Source organism: Piliocolobus tephrosceles, chromosome 10 (genome assembly GCF_002776525.5).
Source record: "Piliocolobus tephrosceles isolate RC106 chromosome 10, ASM277652v3, whole genome shotgun sequence".
In the NCBI taxonomy this organism is placed as follows: domain Eukaryota; kingdom Metazoa; phylum Chordata; class Mammalia; order Primates; family Cercopithecidae; genus Piliocolobus; species Piliocolobus tephrosceles.
In genome coordinates, this window is record NC_045443.1 from 114,429,384 (window position 1) to 114,442,635 (window position 13,252).

General features: G+C 49.4%; 1 protein-coding gene across 1 annotated transcript in view; it reads left to right on the forward strand.

Moving 5' to 3' along the window:
* The window catches only part of RNFT2 (ring finger protein, transmembrane 2), a 110,895-nt gene that overhangs the window by 2,811 nt on the left and 94,832 nt on the right, over positions 1-13,252 (forward strand). Inside the window, exons 3-4 of the mRNA XM_023204187.2 lie at positions 419-477; positions 10,121-10,587. Coding sequence (XP_023059955.1) covers positions 419-477; positions 10,121-10,587 — 526 coding nt within the window. The remainder of the gene's footprint in view (positions 1-418; positions 478-10,120; positions 10,588-13,252) is intronic.

Sequence of the window (13,252 nt, forward strand, 5' to 3'; positions counted from 1 at the left end):
AGAGGTTACTGATGTGTCTAGGGTCGCACAGAGAGGTTACTGATTTGGCTAGGGTCGCATGTTAGCGGCAGCATCCACCCAGAATCCATGTCTCCTGCCAGTCCGCTACCCACTTCACTTCATCCGGCACCTCTTGGCTGCACAGTTCACTGCATTATCCTCTCACATGAGGACTTCCTCCACCTCCGAGTCTCATCGTCCTCCTCTGTGAAATGCGGTGATAGCTTTCCTCATGGGATAGAATGTCACGTTGAGGATGGAATGGCATGAAAGATTGAAATACATGATGGAAAATGCCAGAGAGCACTAGGGGTCTAAGATATGACTAGTGCGGATTTGCCGTTTACAATTACCTTGGCAATCTGACAGGCAGTGGGAGTGTTGGGAGACTCTGGCTCACCCATGTGTTGGGTTTTAGGTGTTAAGGAAGATGCAGAGACGCCACAGCAGCAACACGGATAACATTCCACCTGAAAGGTAGGCATCCCTGGTTCTGTTCCATCTGAGGGCTCTGGGCTTCGGGTGGTGAGGGGCAGCCCGAAACTGGATTGAACAATGCCTCCCACTCAGTGTTAGTTGTTAGAGTCGCAGTGATGACCTCATACTAAACATTCAATGCATAATAGCTTGCTCTTCCTTTTATACTAAATTTCAAAGCCTTGTGTGACAGGTGAGCCACCTGACTCATTGTATCAATGAATGTACCTGTGGATCTTAATTTATGGAGATGTCTTTGTCCATACAGGCTGCTATCACAAAAGTGTCATAGAATGGGTGGTTTCAACAACAAATGTTTATCTCTCACAGTGCTGGAGGCTAGGAAGTCCAAGGTGAAAGCTCCAGCATGTTCAGTGTCTGCGAAAGGCCCACTTTCTGGTTCACTGGTGGCCATTCTCTTGCTATGTCCTAATGTGGTGAAGGGGTCTGGGTCTCCTTTTTAAGGGCACTAATCCCATTCGTGAAGAGCCCATCTCATCACCTAATCATTCGCAAAGGCCCACCTTCTAGTACTATCACATTGCAGGTTAGATATCTTTTTTGAGAGAGGGTCTTGCTCTGTTATCTGTTACTGCACTGCTGGAATGCAGTGGTGATCATGGCTCATTATAGCCTCCAAATCCTAGGCTCAAGCAATCCTCCTGCCTCAGCCTCCCGAGTAGCTGGGACTACGGGCATGTGCCACCATACCTAGCTAATTTTTAAATTTCTTTTGGTAGAGATGGGGTCTCACTAAGTTGTCCAGACTGGCCTCAAACTCCTGGGCTCAAACGATCTTCCTACCTTGACCTCGCAAAGCCCTGGGATTATAGGTGTGAACCACTGTGGCTGGCGTGGGTTAGCTTTCCACATAAGAATCTGCAGAGGACACAAACATTGAGATCATAGCTCTGAGAAACAACACGCAGAGGCTAATGACATTGAAAGATGAGATTTTTATTTCTTCCATTTCTCAAGAGGAGGGGCATACTGCTGCATGCAGGGCCACCTGGGGAAGCACCAGCATCAGTCAGGGGGCAGAAAGGACCAAGGAAAAAGCATAGGTCACAGCCTTTATTGTGCTTTCTGGGGGAAAGAAAGACAAGTCAGGGGAAATAGTTTAGGACTGGCTAGTTTGAATCATGTTGGTGGGCTCTGGGGTATCAAGGTGGTCTCTCTCTTTTTTTTTTTTTTTTTTTTTTTTTTGAGATAGGATCTTCCTCTGTTGCCCAGGCTAGAGTGCAGTGGCATGATCTCGGCTCACTGCAGCCTCGACCTCTCGGGCTCAAGTGATCCTCCTACCTCAGCCTTCCAAGTAGCTGGGACTGAAGGCATGCACCACCATGCCCGGCTAATTTTTGTATTTGCAGAGACAGGTTTTTGTTATGTTTCCCAGGCTGGTCTCAAGCGACCTGCCCACCTTGGCCGCCCAAGGTTCCGCTCACTGGGATGATAAGCACAAGCCACCATGCCCGGCCTCAAGGTGCTCTTTAGTTTGGTATCTGGCCCTGGATGGTTTAGGACAGGATGCGTTTGTAAAACTTAGATGAAGGAAGGGCCATGCAGTGACTCATGCCTGTAGTCTCAACATTTTGGGAGACCAAGGTGGGAAGATAGCCTGAGTCCAGGAGTTAGAGACCAGCCTAGGTGACATGGGGAGATCCTGTCTCTACAAAAAAAAAATTTTAAACTAGCCAGGCATGGTGGTGCATGCCTATAGTCTCAGCACTTTGGGAAGCCAAGGTGGGAGGATCACTTGAGCCCAGAAGTTTGAGACCAGCCTGGGCAAAATAGGGAGACCCCATCTCTACAAAAAATAAAAACTAACCCAATATGGTGGCATGCATCTGTGGCCCTAGTTACTCAGGAGGCAGAGGTGGGAGGATTGCTTGAGCCTAGGAGGCAGAGGTTGCAGTGAGCTATGATTGCACCACTGCATTCCAGCCTGGGCAACAGAGTGAAACCCTGTCTCAAAAAAAAAAAAAAAGTTAAATGAAGCAGTGGTTGGGGTTATGGGCTCTGGATCACAAGGACATGTACTTAACTTTGGCCATTCGTTTGGCCTTGTGATTAATAGATAGGACCAGATAGAACCTAAAAAAAAAAAAAACAAAAAACAAAACAAAACAGTTAAAATGCTCATGAGCTAGAATTTTTTTTTTTTTTTTTTTGGAGATGAAGTCTCGCTCTGTCACCCAGGCTGGAATGCTGTAGCGTGATCTCAGCTCATTGCAACCTCCACCTCCCGGATTCAAGCTACTCTCATGCCTCTGCCTCCCGAGTAGTTAGCACTACAGGTGCGCGCCACCATGTTTGGCTAATTTTTTTGTATTTTAGTAGAGATAGGGTTTCACCATGTTGGCCAGGCTGGTCTCAAACTCCTGAGCTTGGGCAATCCACCCACCTTCACTTCCCAAAGGGCTGGGATTATAGGCATGAGACACTGCACCCAGCCTAGAATTTGTATCTATTGAAACCCAAGAGGGAACACACCTGGGGGCCTAGTTCTGAGGTTGGGAGAGCCTCCAGCCTCGAAAGCCCCATGCTAGCACATACATCCAAGAGGCAGGCAGCCAAGCCTTCCCTTCCTCACATCCCAGCGCTGGGACTGAGTTTTGTATGGTACCTGCCTGTTCTGCAGGGAAGAACACAGGGCTCAGCCAAACCCTAGCTCAGCCACTTCTCACCTGTGGTGACTTTGGTACGTGACTTCACCCCTAGGTCTCAGCTTCTCCATCCAAAAATGGCAGGTGACAGAACTCAAGAGTTGCTTATGGGCCGGGAGCAGTGGCTCATGCCTGTAATCCCAGTACTTTGGGAGGCTGAGGCAGGCGGATCACCTGAGATCAGGAGTTCGAGACCAGCGTGGCCAATGTGGTGAAACCCCATCCCTACTAAAAATACAAAAATTAACCAGGTATGGTGGCAGATGCCTGTAGTCCCAGCTACTCAGGAGGCTGAGGAAGGAGAACCACTTGAACCCTGGAGATGGAGGCTGCAGTGAGCAGAGATCACGCCACTGCACTCCAGCCTGGGTGACAGAGCGAGACTCCATCTCAAAAAAAAAAAAAAAAGAGTTGGTTATAGATGAAGGAGTGAGTGTGAAGATGCAGAAACAGCATCCGGCTTGTAATGAGCCTGCGTGTTGGAACCTTTTCCGCCTCTAAAGACAACATTGCCATCTGCTCTCAAGTGAACCGTGAGATCTCTTGGGGGCAGAGACCACAGCAGGAAACTCAAACCGTGTATTGAGTGATTATGCTGTGCCAACCGCAACATTACCCCAGTGAGAGCATCCATTTTACAGATGCAGAAGCTGAGGCTCAGAGAGGGGAAGGAAATTACCTAAAGTCACACAGCCAGGAAGTAGCAGGGCTGAGATCTGGGCCCCCATCCATGTGTCCCCCAGCACCTGTCTTTGAGATAGCACATTTTGGCTGCCTACTGTCTGAGCAGAACCATTTCCCCTCCTGGGTTGCCTCAAGCTCTGGCGCTTAAGTGGTTAAGTTGGAAGCGCAGCCTCTGTACCCCTCAGGAATACTCTTTTCCAGTGAGGCTGAAATCTCAGCTGGATGCAGGGGAGAGGCCTAGGGAAGGGAGGCCAGCTATAAAAAGCCCCGTGGTGGGTTGAGTCTTCCCTGGTTGTACTGGAGGCCCCTGAGCCCAGTGAACTCAGAGTGCTGGCAAGCTCAAGGGGGACGGGATGGCTTTCTAGGGCCCCTTGGGTGGTCACGGAGAGACAGTGGCCTCCTCATGAGCCAGCGTGGGTACCTGCCAGGACTCTTGCTTTCTGAGCTGAGCTCTTTGAAGTGCAGAAAAAGCTCAAGTCCCCTTGAGGATCATAGCCATGGTGTTTGCTGTTGTTGTCATTATTAATATTATCATTATTATTATCCAGAGCCCAATGGAGGAGGAGCGCATATTTTCTGGGCTTTTGGAGCCAGCAGGGATGGGGCTTGGTGGAGGAGGGAATCCAATCATGAGTTCCCTCCATTGCACCAGATTTTTTTTTTTTCTTTTTTTGAGATAGAGTCTCACTGTGTTGCCCAGGCTGGAGTGCAGTAGCACAATCTCAGCTCACTGCAACCTCTGCCTCCCAGGTTCAAGCGATTCTCCTGCCGTAGCCTCCTGAGTAACTGGGATTATAGGTGCACACCCCATGCCCAGCTAATTTTTGTGTTTTTAGTAGAGAGGGGTTTTTGCCATATTGACCAGGCTGGTCTCAAACTCCTGGCCTCAAGTGATTCACCCACCTCAGCCTCCTGAAGTGCTGGGATTACAGGTGTGAGCCACCACACTCAGGCTGCTTCAAACTCCTGACCTCAAGTGATCTGCCCACTTTGGCCTCCCAAAGTGCTGGGATTATAGGCATGAGCCACCGCACCTGTCCTCACCAGGTTTTTAGTAACATACCTGTAGGCCCAGATTGTGCAACCAGGGAAACTACCGTGTCCCCCTGCTGTGTGTCACAGGTGTTCTACAAGATGTTAAATGGCTTTTCATGGGTAAAAAGAATTCAAATAAGTTTGGGGAAGACTGGGCTTAAGCAAAGTCCGTGTTTTCACTTGCAGGCCGTCTCAGAGCCTTTCGTATGCCTGTTCATGCATTCCTTCAAACGCTTTTTACTGAGCGTGTTCCGAGTGCCAGGTGCATTGTGCAGGGCGGTGAAGATACAGTGGGGAGCAAGGTTATGGTCTTTGACCCTGTGCAGTGGAGCTCTGTCCAAAGCTATGGTTCACAGCACTGATCACACATTAGAATCACTGTAACGGGGGGCGGTGGAGAACGGTGGCTCATGCTTGTAATCCCAGCACTTTGGGAGGCCAAGGCGGGTGGATCACTTGAGCACAGGAGTTTGAGACCAGCCTGGCCAAAATGGTGAAAACCCGTCTCTACAAAAAAATACAAAAATTAGTTGAGCGTGGTGGCACACACCTGTGATCCCAGCTACTCGGGAGGCTGAGGCATGAGAATCACTTGAGCCCAGGACGCAGAGGTTGCAGTGAGCGGAGATCGCACCACTGCACTCCAGCCTGGGTGACAGAGGGAGACCCTGCTCCAAAAAAAAAAAAACAAGAATCCCTGAGGGGACTCTGAGTAACTTCAGATGCTGGGAGCCACCCACAGAGATTTTGATTCAGCTGGTCTCCAGTGGGGTTGGGGCACCTGTCTTTTTCAAAAGTTCCCTCCAGTGATTATAATACATGGCCAGGGTTGAGAGCCACAGGTCTCGAGGGAAAGATGAGGGACAAAATGACAGCTGTGATCAATCCTGTGCAGGTGACGTGAGGGTGCAGTGAGGACAAGGAGCAGGGGACTGTCACTGTCTTGGCGGGGAGGGAAGCCTCAATCCAGGAAGGGAGATTTTAGCTGAAATCTGACGGATGAGCATGCGTTACCTAGTTGGGATGGGGTGCAGGTCGGGGAGACATCCCGGTGAAGGTGACAGCCTGTATTAGAAAGCCCTTGAACGTGGAGAAAGGGGCACATGACAAGATTGGAGTTTGGGGCCAAATAATCCAGGGTGCCTGGCGACTTCATCTCTCTGAGCCTCAGTTTCTTTGTCAGTAAAGAACATGATATTGGCCGGGCGTGGTGGCTCAAGCCTGTAATCCCAGCACTTTGGGAGGCCGAGATGGGCGGATCACGAGGTCAGGAGATCGAGACCATCCTGGCTAACACGGTGAAACCCCGTCTCTACTAAAAATACAAAAAACTAGCCAGGCGAGGTGGCGGGCGCCTGTAGTCCCAGCTACTTGGGAGGCTGAGGCGGAAGAATGGCATGAACCCGGGAGGCAGAGCTTGCAGTGAGCTGAGATCCGGCCACTGCACCCCAGCCTGGGCGACAGAGCAAGACTTCGTCTCAAAAAAAAAAAGAACATGATATTTGGGAATGATATTTGTACATCTAGAGGGTTCCTCTGAGACCATGGGAAGGAACACAGAATGGGAAGCCCTGGGAGGGCTTTAAGTGCGATTATGAAATAATCAAATATAGTCGGCCCTCCATATTCATGGGGGGGTTGGTTCCAAGACCCCATGGATACGAGAATATGCAGCTGCTCAAGTGCCTTGTATAAAATAGGCCGGGCGCGGTGGCTCAAGCCTGTAATCCCAGCACTTTGGGAGGCCGAGACGGGTGGATCACGAGGTCAGGAGATCGAGACCATCCTGGCTAACACGGTGAAACCCCGTCTTTACTAAAAATACAAACAACTAGCCGGGCGAGGTAGCGGGCGCCTGTAGTCTAAGCCACTCGGGAGGCTGAGGCAAGAGAATGGCGTGAACCCGGGAGGCGTAGCTTGCAGTGAGCTGAGATCCGGCCACTGCACTCCAGCCTGGGCGACAGAGCGAGACTCCGTCTCAAAAAATAAAAAATAAAAAATAAAATAAAATAAGATGGCTAGGACAGCCAGCCCTTTGTATCTGTGGGTTTTGCTCCACGACCCAAGGTTGGTTGAATCCTTAAATATGGATGCCGGACTGTACGTGTTTTATTATTATTTATTTATTTACTTATTTATTGAGAAAGCATCTCGCTCTGTCACCCAGGCTGGAGTACAGTGGTATGATCTTAACTCACTGCAACCTCTACCTCCTGGGCTCAAGCCATCCTCCCACCTCAGCCTCCCCACTAGCTGGGACTACCAGTGCGTGCCACCATGCCTGGCTAATTTTTTAATTGTTTGTAGGGACAGGTTCTTCCTATGTTGCCCAGGCTGGTCTTGAACTCCTGGGCTCAAGGGATCTGCCCACCTTGGCCTCTCAAAGTGCTGGGATTATAGGCGTGAGCCACCATGGCTGGTCTTTTATATATTTTAAAACATATTTCCTGGGGCCAGTTGCAATGGCACATGCCTATAATCCCAGCTACTCAGGAGGCTGAGGTGGGAGGATCACTTGAGCCCGGGAGTTTGAGGCTGTAGTGAACTATGATCGCACTACTCCAGCCTGGGCAACACAGTGAGACTCCCGTCTCTGTCTGTGTATAATGGTCTCGTATAATAGACGATATGAGATCAAGTGTGAAAACAGTGGAAAATTTCCACCAGAGCCTCCCTCCTGCTGCCATTTTGGACTAAGTGACATCTGACATACATTTATTAAGCACCTACTGTGTGCCCTGGGTTGTGGGGTCCAGAGAATGAATGAAGCCCAGCCCATTTTCAGTAAGCTCATGGTATATCTGGAGTCTCTTAGTGGTCTGTGGAGGTGCCTGCAGGGCGAGAGAAGGAGGGTGTGGCTCTTTGTCCTCCCGACTCCCCAACATATGCACGTCGAGCACATCAGCTCTGCTTGCATCTGTGGTGTGGACTGAGTTTGCAACACAGTGATTCCACTTGAAAAGAGGATGAACCGCCGGGCGCGGTGGCTCAAGCCTGTAATCCCAGCACTTTGGGAGGCCGAGACGGGTGGATCACGAGGTCAGGAGATCGAGACCATCCTGGCTAACACGGTGAAACCCCGTCTCTACTAAAAAATACAAAAAACTAGCCGGGCGAGGTGGCGGGCGCCTGTAGTTCCAGCTACTCGGGAGGCTGAGGCGGGAGAATGGCGTAAACCCGGGAGGTGGAGCTTGCAGTGAGCTGAGATCCAGCCACTGTACTCCAGCCTGGGCGACAGAGCCAGATTCCGTCTCAAAAAAAAAAAAAAAAAAAAAAAAAGAAAAACCAAAAACTGAAAAGAGGATGAACCCTCGGCTGGGCACGGTGGCTCCTGCCTGTAATCCCAGCACTTTGGGAGTCCGAGGCAGGCAGATCACCTGAGGTCAGGAGTTCGATACCAGCCTGGCCAACGTGGTAAAACCCTGTCTCTACTAAAAATACAAAAATTACCCAGGCATGATGGTGGGTGCCTGTAGTCCCAGCTACTTGGGAGGCTGAGGCAGGAGAATCGCTTGAACCCGGGAGGCGGAGGTTGCAGTGAGCCAAGATCGCGCCACTGCACTCCAGCCTGGGTGGCAGAGCGAGACTCTGTCTCAAAAGGAAAAAAAGAAAGAAAAGAGGATGAACCTAAGAATAGAAAGATGGTATCCAGAACTTGGTGTTCGTGGGAAACGGCACCCAATTCTGGGCTCTCCGTTCCTGCAGGCCTAACTCCGGGCTCTCTGCTCCGCCAGCAGTGGCTCTGCAGGAGCCACAGAATCCTTTGCCTGATTCCAACCCAAGAGGCCCTTGCTTGGAACTAGAGAAAGCAATTTGGCCTCGCAGGTCTTCCATAGGAACTAGAGATAACAGTTGCCACGTATTGAGAACCTATTATTACAAAACGTATTTTAAATTTAACACCCCCACCCCCAGGAATTCTATTCAGGAATAAAGGCCCATTGTTCAGGTAAGAAAGCTGAGTGCAGAGGTGTAAGGCCCCTAGAACAGGTGGAGCTGGAGTTTGAATGTGGGCCTCCCAGCTAAGTCTTCTTCGCATTACTCTCTGCCACCCACCCAATGTCAGCTGTGACCAAGGCTGGCCCCTCTGGGGAACTGGGGGACATTGAACTTGAAGACTGCAGAGCCAGGGGTCCTTGGGATCCTGAGATAATTCTAGAATCATAGAATTCTGTGCTCCCTTTTCAATGAAATGTGCTGGTAACTAAAATGGGCTCTAGAGAGAGTCGGCCTGGGTTCGAATCTCCCCTACTCCATCCCTTACCAGCTCTGTGACTCTGGACAAGTTACTTTCTCTCTCTGAGCCTCCATTTCTTTATCTGTAAAGCAGGAATATCAGTAGGACCTAATTCCAGGGTTGATGGGAGGATTTAGTAAGTTAATCAATGCAAAACACTCGGAAGACTATCTGACACATAGTAGGTTTCAATAAAGGTTATGACCTATTGTTATTAATATTATTTGTATTAGTTCCTAGGACTGCTGTAACAAAGTACCGTACCCCGGGGGGAGGGGCTTAAACAACAGAAATTTCTTTTAACAAATTCTGGAGGCTGGAAGGCTGAGATCAGGGTATCAGCAGGGTTGGTTCCTTCTGAGGCCTCTCTCCTTGGCTTGTGGACGGCCGTCTTCTCCCTGGGTCTTTACATGGTCTACTGTCGTCTGTACCTGTCTGTGTCCTAATCTCGTCCTCTTTTTTTTTTTTTTTTTTTCCTTTTGAGACAGTCTCTCTTTCCCCCGGGGGGGTGCAGAGGTGAGACCTTGACTCACTGCAGCCTCAACCTCCTGGGCTCAAGTGATCCTCCCACCTCAGCCTCCTGAGTAGCTGGGACTACAGGTGTGCACCACCATGCCTGGCTAATTTATCTCTATTTCTTGTAAAGATGGGGTCTCCCTATGTTGCCCAGGCTGGTTTTGAACAACTGGGCTCAAGTGATCTTCCCACCTCTGACTCCCAACGTTTAGGGATTACAGGCATGAGCCACTGCATCAGCCCTAACCTCTTCTTATAGGGACAGCAATCGCACTGGATTGGGACCCACTCCAATGACTTCGTTTTAACTTCCTTGCCTCGTACAGACCCTATCTTTAAACAGGGTCACATTCTGAGGTCCTGGGAGGAAGGACTTCATGTGAATTTGAGGAGGGACACAGCTCAACCCATAACATAATTGATATTATTGGTTCCCATCCTCCTCTGGAGTAAGGTCTTTTCCATCTGCCTGATTTCCTGGGGTTTTTCTCCCCTTGTCACCCAGAAACCGCAGCCAGACGCTCAGCTCTGAGGCAAGTGTGGATGAAGGCGGCGTCTTTGAGAGTCTGAAGGCAGAGGCGGCCTCCCCACCAGCACTCTTCTCGGGCTTATCAGGAAGCCTCCCCACCAGCTCGTTCCCCTCCAGCCTGGTGCTGGGCTCTTCCGCTGGCGGTGGGGACGTGTTCATCCAGATGCCCGCGTCCAGGGAGGAAGGAGGGGGCCGGGGTGAGGGGGGTGCCTACCACCACCGCCAGCCCCACCACCACTTCCACCACGGCAGCCACCGAGGGGGCTCCCTGCTGCAGCACGTGGGTGGGGAGCACCGAGGGCACTCGGAGGAGGGAGGTGAGGAGCAGCCTGGGACGCCCGCCCCTGCCCTGTCCGAGCTGAAGGCTGTGATCTGCTGGCTCCAGAAAGGACTCCCCTTCATCCTGATCCTCCTGGCCAAACTGTGCTTCCAGCATAAGCTTGGTGAGTTCTGGGGGCATGGGTGTCCTAGCCATGGGCTTCAACACGCAGGCAGGCTGTGGGCTGGGGGCTCCTCCTCTGAAGCCCAGGGAGAGACAGTAGAGACCAACATGGGCTTCAGAGTGTGGGATTCTGAGTAGACCTGGGTTCAAATCCTGGCTGACTAGCTGTGTGACTTTGGGCAAGTCACTTGGCTTCTCTGAGCCTCAGTTTCCTCATCTGTCTAGTGGGAGTTATGATAGAAACTTCCTCACTGGTTGGCTGGTGTGAAGGAGCCCTGTGTAATAACTCAAACTGCTGGAGTCTGCACCCTAGCTCTGTCCCCTCCTAGCTGTGTGATGCTAGGTGCATTATTTAACCTCTCTGTGCCTTAGTTTCATCATCTGTAAAGTGGGGGTATGATTTTATATTCTTCATGGAATCACAGTGATGTTAAATTTGAGTTAATGTGTATAAAACACATTATTATATATATAGGCTAGAGTGCAGTGGTGCAGGTCTCAGCTCACTGCAGCCTTCGCTCACTGCAACTTTTGCCTCCCAAGTTCAAGCGATCCTCCCACCTCAGCCTCCTGAGTAGCTGGGACTACAGGCATGTGCTACCACACCCGGCTAAATGTAAAATTTTTTGTAGAGTCAAAGTCTCACTATATCAGCCTCCCAAAGTGCTGGGATTACAGGTATGAGCCACTGCCCCAGCATACTATATTTATTATTCACACACATTGAAATATTTAACATAGAGGCTGGCACACAGCAAATGATGAATCAATACTACCTACTGTTATTATTAGGAAATAATATAATGATTCATAAAGTGCTCAGCCTCCTATCTAACACATAGTCAACAGTCAGTAATTGGCCTCTAGTATACTGTTGTTTGTTTGTTTATTTTGACATGGAATTTTGTTCTTGTTGCCTAGGCTGGAGTGCAATGGTGCAACCTCTACTTACTGTAACCTCTGCCTCCCAGGTTCAAGCAATTCTCCTGCCTCAGCCTCCCAAGTGGCTGGGATTACAGGCAACAGCCACCATGCCCAGCTAATTTTTGTATTTTTTAGTAGAGACAGGGTTTCACCATGTTGGCCAGGTCTCGAACTCCTGACCTCAGGTGTTCTGTCCGCTTCAGCCTCCCAAAGTGCTGGGATTATAGGCGTGAGCCACTATGCCTGGCCTAGTATACCATTATTGTTATTATTAATGTTACTTACTGTTTTTTGGTTTGTTTGTTTTTGTTTTTGAGATGGAGTCTCACTGTGTCACCAGGCTGGAGTACAGTGGTGTGATCTCAGCTCACTGCAAACCTCTGCCCTCTGAGTTCAAGCGATTCTCAGCCCTAACCTCAAGTGATCCACCTGCCTTGGCCTCCCAAAGTGCTGGGATTACAGGCATGAACCACCATGCCCAGCTTACTTACTAGATCATGGTGTTGCTGTGCCCTGGCGGGCTTATAGGCTGTTGTTTTAGTGCTGCAGTAGGAGTGATGGTAAGAATTATCTTGTGGCCTACTATTTTCCATGAGAAAATATGAGTCAGGTGCGGTGGCTCAAACCTATAATCCCAACACTTTGCGAGGCCAAGATGGGAGGCTTGCTTGAGGCCAGGAGTTCAAGACCAGCCTGGGAAACATAGTGAGACCCTATCTCTACTAAAAAAAAAAAAAAAAGAGAGAGAGAGAGAGAAAGCCTCAAGAGGAGATGAGACCATTCTTTATTTCTTGTTTTCTTCTCTCTGGGATTCGTCCACCTTCCTTGCTGGGGTGCTGTCCTATCAGCCCCACCCTTTCTATTCCTAGAAGTGAAAGCTGGCATGTTCCCCATTACCCTGAATTCAGGCATCACAGCTAAGTTTTGTTTTGTGAGTATGGTCATTTTCTTTTTCACTTGGCAGGTTTTTTTTTTTTTTTTGATTGTTGGTTTTTAATCACAGAGAAGAGCACCAAAAAGGATTATGGGGCTACTCATTCTTGTTTTATGTGCTTATAGTGAAGAAATACAGCTTCTACAAAGTAGATCTAGAAAAATAGCTGGAGTGCACATACCTATTAAAAGAGTAAGTGAGGCCGGGCACAGTGGCTCACGCCTGTAATCCCAGCACATTGGGAGGCTGAGGTGGGCAGATCACTTGAGGTCAGGAGTTTGAGCCCAGCCTGGCCAACATGGTGAAACCCCATCTCTACTAAAAATACAAAAATTAGCTGGGCATGGTGGCAGGCACCTGTAATCCCAGCTACTCGGGAGGCTGAGGCACAAGAATCACTTGAAACTGGGAGGTGGAGGCTGCAGTGAGCTGCGATCGCACCACTGCACTCCAGCCTGGACAACAGAGTATGACAGTGTCAGATAGATAGATAGATAGATACGATCGATCGATCGATCGATCGATAGATAGAGCGAGCATCAGGTGAAAGAGGAATCCTGTCTGCAAATAACAAAAAGCAGGACTCAAAAATCATTATTCCAAGAGAATTCCAAGATTGTAACTTGGCAAACAGTGGCAATTACATGACTGGTGGAAGAAAATTCAATTCCGTTATGCCATCTGCCTGGGTCATGTTTGTCTGTTAGCTGGGATTTTTTTTTTTTCTCATTGAACATTAAACTTGAATTCCTTACGGTGCTGTGAGTTCTTTCTTTCTTTCATTTTTTTTTTTTTTTTTTTTTTTTTT